This window comes from Octopus bimaculoides, chromosome 22 (genome assembly GCF_001194135.2).
Source record: "Octopus bimaculoides isolate UCB-OBI-ISO-001 chromosome 22, ASM119413v2, whole genome shotgun sequence".
In the NCBI taxonomy this organism is placed as follows: Eukaryota; Metazoa; Mollusca; class Cephalopoda; order Octopoda; family Octopodidae; genus Octopus; species Octopus bimaculoides.
In genome coordinates, this window is record NC_069002.1 from 29,024,779 (window position 1) to 29,028,433 (window position 3,655).

General features: G+C 36.8%; 1 protein-coding gene across 1 annotated transcript in view; it reads left to right on the top strand.

Annotated features, from left to right (window-relative positions):
- Positions 1-2,455: 2,455 nt before the first annotated feature.
- LOC106876828 (uncharacterized) overlaps positions 2,456-3,655 on the top strand; it is a 51,591-nt gene continuing 50,391 nt past the window's right edge. The window contains exon 1 of the mRNA XM_052975681.1: positions 2,456-2,649. Coding sequence (XP_052831641.1) covers positions 2,515-2,649 — 135 coding nt within the window. The 5' untranslated portion in view covers positions 2,456-2,514. The remainder of the gene's footprint in view (positions 2,650-3,655) is intronic.

Genomic DNA, 3,655 nt, shown 5'->3' on the forward strand with positions numbered 1-3,655 from the left:
ATGGAGAATTCTACGAGGTATAGTACAATGCAAAATACCAAAAGGAACCTCACTCCTTACATCTCACCTTTCTTCCTCCTTTAACGCCGATGTGATATAATTTCTTGGGAGAGAAATACTTTTGCGGCTGAAGATAGCTTTGTATTGTCAATTATACACTGATATAAAGCTTGAAACACGTGTACCGCAGAATCCTTTGTGTTTTTGTTTTTATTTTTTGCATTTACAATTCATATATATATATATATATATATATATATATGTGTGGAAAATGGAGCAACAAATACAAGAAGAAGCAATTCGGTTGGGCTATATATATATATATCTATCAATATATATATATACACATATACATACACACACGCACACACACACACACATATATATTTATATAGCGAGAGAGTTAGGGGTTGAGGGTTCAACCCACTAAGGGAAAGTATCTATCCAATATATATACATGTATATATACTTTTATTCTGTATTTTCTTTTACCGCAAACCAGGTACTTTTCAGCATCCATTGTATGTATGTATCTATATACTAAAACAGACGACGTCTGTCTGTGTGTTTACTCATTATGCATTTCTACATTTTCCAACCAATTTCACTCAAACTTGATACACTGACAGCTTATGCTCTAAGGGTGGCTATGACCTATTCTATATTTTCCAGACCCTCCGCATATAACCAAATGCCATGAATAACTGTTCAGAAAACCACACACACACATACACAAAAACACACATGTATCTATATGTATGCCTACATGTGTGTGTGTGCATGTGTGTGTACCCATGTATGCATTCACATGTATACATGTATGTGTGTAAACAATAGTGAACATACATACACAAGGTATGTGTTTTGCTAGTTCACGGGTCGGCTGTGCTTATAGGCATAAGAGTATATATTCTCATCAATATTTTTAACACCAGGTGCATTGATGAGAATATATTTCCTTATGCCTATAAGCGCAGCCTACCTACAAACGAGCAAAATACATACCTTGTGTATATGTGTTCGATACTGTTTATATCCCTCCATCTTATTCTAATTCATATTTGAATATATGTGTGTCTGTTTGTGCATTTATCATTGTGTTTATGTTTGAATCTACTCCATTACTTGACAACCAATGTTGGTTTGTTTACATCCCTGCAATTTAGCCATTCAAAAAAGAAAAACAAAGGGAAGAGAAATATTATCAGACCTTAAAAAATAAGTATTAGGCTACTTTTTTTTAAACCCTGATATTTATTCTATCGTTCTCTTTTGCCGAACAGCTAAGTTATGGGGATGTAAATACACCAACACCGGTTGTCAAGCAGTGGTTTGGGGGGACAAACACAGACACACACACATACATATATATGACGGGCTTCTTTCAGTTTCTTGCCACCAAATCCACTCAGAAGGCGTTGGTGGGCCCGAGGCTTTAGTATAAGACACTTGCTCAAGGTGCCGTGCAGTGGGACAGAACCCGGAACCATATGATTGGGAAGCAAGCTTCTTACCACACTGCAAGGTCTGTGCCTATACAAGTAACTTAACAAAAATCTCCTTAAGTCAAATTGAGGATCCTTAACTATAATCAAAGAAGATAATATCTAGTGTCTTTAAAATCCTTTAATTTTCGTTTAGTAATTCAGGTGTAGACAAAATTGTGCTGCATCAATTTTGTCAGTGAACAGGGCGCGGTCTCAAAGCGACGAAAATATTTTGACAAATTAAATTTAAATGTTGAAGTGAATCTGACGGTCTTTGTGTGTTATTTTAAATGGCTTATAAACACCTTCCACGCTGCAATTGTTTTCGTTCCAGCACACGATCTCAGATCAGGTCACTTGCTATGCAATTACATCTCCGTAATTTAGGTGTAGTTTCTCAAGTAGTCAAGTTGTTTGTTTTGCTAGTCTCGTAAGTTTCCTAATGTAATTGTCAGATATGAAATTCATGATGAGGTTGCAGTTTAGCTAACTTGAAACTGGAAGAATTCGTTTGACTATCTGTAATTTACTGATAACATCACGCTTTATTTCTTTTTGATATCTCTCTCTCTCTCTATCTATCTATCTATCTCTATATTTCTCTCTCTCTCTCTCCCCCTCTCTCTATCAATTTGTCTGTTTGTTTATCTTTCTCTCCCCCTCACACTCTCTATCGATAAGTCGATTACATCGACCCGAATGCCTAAACTGGTACTTATTTCATCCACCCCGAAAGGCCTGAAACTTTGGGAGGATGGGGCTAATAGAACCCAATGCTTCACAGGTACTTATTCTATTGACCCTGAAAAAAATGAACAACTGAGTCAACTTCGGCAGAATTTGAGCGCAGAACGTAAAAATTAGTAATAATAAATGAATAAAACTAAATTAAAGGCGCTTGGTGATTTCAGCTGCCAAATTCAGTCTTAGTTACAACGTGTATCCCAAATGGATGGGAGGTAACTATTAGAAACACTTAAACTAAAGAGTTCTTGGACGAGGAATATTTGGTCAGTAAGGAGGGACGATGGCTTCGTTTCTGTTCGGGCTTGAGGCACATGTTATCTGTAAAGGAGCAACACAAATATCTCATCGATGGCTTCACAAGTTCGGTTCCAGATATTTACAGTCTGGTCGTCTTTTCTCAACCACAACTAGATTAGTACGTGTTTTCTTTCTTTTTTATGGGTTCCGTACCGATTTCTTGCGCGCTTTCAGTTTCGTTCTCAAAAGAGAGAGAGAGGTCTCTCCGCATAAACTGACGACTTGCAGCTGCATTCATAATACACACACACACACACATCTCCGTTAGCAATGTGTGTGAGTATATATATATATATATATATATACACATACATACGAATGCATACATAAACTTTAGCTTGATAGAGACAATATTAAGCCAAGATGAACTCAAATGCTCCACGGTCACTGTCAGTACTATTCTTGTAACAAATTAATAGTCTGAGGAGTCTATTAATTTAGCCCCATGAGGAGTCGTCCATGGGGCTAAGCCCTTTATGGTTTCGAAACCATTGGTCACTCTATAGCCTGACATAGACTTAAATACTTAGAAATACATTAGTGTGGATCTAGATATTAACCATACATTACTGCTCTATGTTTTAGAGTGTGGCTCTTTTTCGGATATATGATACAATCACACACACACACACACACATATAGGTAAACTTGTTGAATATGTACCTATGCAACGACCTTCAATACAAACCCGAAAGGACCACAGACAAGCTACACGTTGGACTCGTTGAATGTTTACTAAAATTCTAAACTCAGGTGTTTTTACTGTTTATAAAATATACAACAGGAATTGTAATTAACTTAGTTTAATTAATCGTAGCAGTCATTTATGTAAAATGATTTATTTGTGAATTGGGTGGCGAAAGTAGTTTGTCGCATCGATGTAGTTCCATTGTATTGTTTTGTGCTGGAGGTCGTTGTTTACGTTTTAGATACGGCAACTTCACCCATATTTATATATATAGTCTAGGCCAACAGGTCTTGGGGGTCTGATGTTACCCTTTATGGACGGGAAACCCAGGGTAACCCCCATAAGCCGGCCTTCACCAGGAAAAAAATTTAGACTGTTCTACTTCTTAGAGTGTGCTTCTTCTCTGGATTTATGTTTTTATAAAAACGACCTATAT